Below are 2,500 nucleotides of genomic sequence, written 5' to 3' on the forward strand. Positions count from 1 at the left end.
AAAAAATTCGAATGAAGTAGTGATAATAATAATGATAAAAACAAAAAAATGGTTTTAATAAAATCCGAATTTCGTATCCGCGAACCTACTTAAACCCGCGCGCGCGAGTGTGACGTCACACACACACACACATATCACATCCCTATTAAAAAAACAAACCGTCGGAAGAGCAACAAGTCGAAAAAAAGTTCATTCGTCTCGTTTCCACAATTAAAAAAAAAAAACGCGAAATTAATTATTATACATACATACATTTCTTTTTTTTTTCTAAATGGAAATTATTTCTATCGATGTAAAAAATTAATAATAATAATATTAATACTAATAATAATAATAATAATACTAATACTAATACTAATAATAATAATAATAATAATAACGGCGTAAAAAATTTTTTTAAAAAAATTGTAAAAGGAAATTATAAGATAATAAAACTAGTTTTTACATTATTATTATTATTATTATTATTATTATCGTCGTCGTAGTCGTCTACGTTACGTAAAAACCGCAGCTCAATATTATTATAAATACCTCCCTCTTCCCCCTCCCGCCCCCCAGAGATTTTTAATAATAAAAATTCTTTTATCATTATTATTATTATTACTACTATCATTTAAAGTTTTGAAAATTCAAAAGAATCGTTGTATATAAATTCTTTTTTCCCTTCCTCCTCTCCTCTTCTCCTCCCTCCTACTCCCCCACCCCTCACTTACTCACCACCAACGACAACAACTAAAATGGTAGAGTGAAGTGGTAGCAAGAATCGACACACAAAATTCAAACCACATACACAAAAAATGTATTGACCCCCTTCCCTTCTCTCCTCCTCTTCCTCGTCCTCCCCCCAAATTAAAATGTAACAAAAGAATAATGGGGATTCAGGTAGATGATATTTAAAAAAAAAAAAAAAAAAAAAAAAAGAACCCGGTCAATGTTCGGTTGGATCTAGCGACTGAGCGAGTGAGTAAGTAAAATGTACCCGGGAAAATTATTATTATTATTATTAATATTATTAATCCTTTACGGGGGGACAAGCGCCATATTTATAAAAAAAAAAAAAAAAATTCTTTGTCGTAGGGGCGTCGACGGGGAGTCGCAGCATACGAAGTAGCATACCGCGAATCGTCGAAATGACGATTCAGTAATGATGACGACATTGATGACGACATCAATGATGACGACGACGACGGCGATGATGATGATTATTTAGTATAAAAAACTTACTTGTAAAATAACGTATTCGAGAGATAAACTTTTTCTAACTAATTCTTCCGTTATTGAGGTTTCCACGAGTATTTCCGACGACAGGAAACTGTCGCTCGTGTTGGCAACGTTCGGCCTAACTAAATATTGCTGTATTCCGACCACCTGAAACAAAAATTGAAAAATAAATAAAAATCTCTGCTGCCACGACTTGAATTTCTAACGTTTCGTTTATCTATCTCGTCCGACGGCTGCACAAATTTCAACAGCCTCTACGACATCGATGTGAATGATAATAATAATAATAATAATAAAAACAACATCTAAGGGAAAATTCTTTTGATAATAATAATAATAATAATAGTAATAATAATAATGATTACAACGTTCAAAATTACAAAACGAACAACACAAATTTCCCTTTTTAATTATTTAAAAAAAAAAAAAAAAAAAATGGCGTCTTTCGATTTTCGATCCCGACGGCAACGAATAAAAATAAATGTAATAATAATAATAATAATAATGATAATGATAATAATAATACGAAACAAGTTTTTTTTTTTTTTAAATTTCGTTTCGACGCTTACACGCACACACACACACACACACACACACACAAAATGTTCGATAATTAATGTTAAAAATTTTCCATTATTGCTTTTTCGGAATGAAACCCGCGAATCGTTCCAGACGGTGGGAAGTACCCGGGTACCAGGATGTACTCGTCGTTGACAATGGATAAATCGACGACCGTTATCGGTCTCCACGAGGTTTGAATGATAAGGTGAGCGAAGGCGTTAAGATACGGCAAAACAAAAAAATACAATTAATCATTTTTTTTTTTTTTTTTTTTTAAACAACAAAAGCGCATCGTGATGATAATAATAATAATAATAATTATTATTATTACTTAAACGGTTCAATTTAAAAAAAAAACGCGCGTAAAAATTTACTTTTTGATTTCTTATCGGTGGTAATAATAATAATAGTAACAACAACAAAGTAAGTAAATAAAAAAAATTTTTTTTTTTTTTTTCATTTTTCCCCATGGTAAAAAAATCGACGTATGGATGGATCGATGTATCGATCGATATATCGATAAATCGATCGTATTAGAAAAACAATTTTTAAAAATTTTCAACTAGACGCCATTAAAAAAAAAAAAAAAAAAAAAAAAAAAATTAAAAAAAAACTTTAAAAACATGAAAAACGCGGTTTTCGGGAGGGGCCTCCCACCTCACCCCACCCCCCCCCGTCTCCCCTGTTTGTTATTCATGATGTAATTTAAATAATAATA

At 31.0% G+C, this 2,500-nt stretch overlaps 1 protein-coding gene across 1 annotated transcript in view; it reads right to left on the reverse strand.

Moving 5' to 3' along the window:
- Phum_PHUM433180 (uncharacterized protein) overlaps window positions 1-2,252 on the reverse strand; it is a gene marked incomplete at both ends in the record, with an annotated part of 3,321 nt that extends 1,069 nt beyond the window's left edge. Inside the window, 2 exons of the mRNA XM_002429393.1 lie at window positions 1,225-1,368; window positions 2,157-2,252. Coding sequence (XP_002429438.1) covers window positions 1,225-1,368; window positions 2,157-2,252 — 240 coding nt within the window. The remainder of the gene's footprint in view (window positions 1-1,224; window positions 1,369-2,156) is intronic.
- Window positions 2,253-2,500: the final 248 nt, after the last annotated feature.

This window comes from Pediculus humanus, genomic scaffold, assembly GCF_000006295.1.
Source record: "Pediculus humanus corporis 1103172108202 genomic scaffold, whole genome shotgun sequence".
NCBI lineage: Eukaryota > Metazoa > Arthropoda > Insecta > Psocodea > Pediculidae > Pediculus > Pediculus humanus.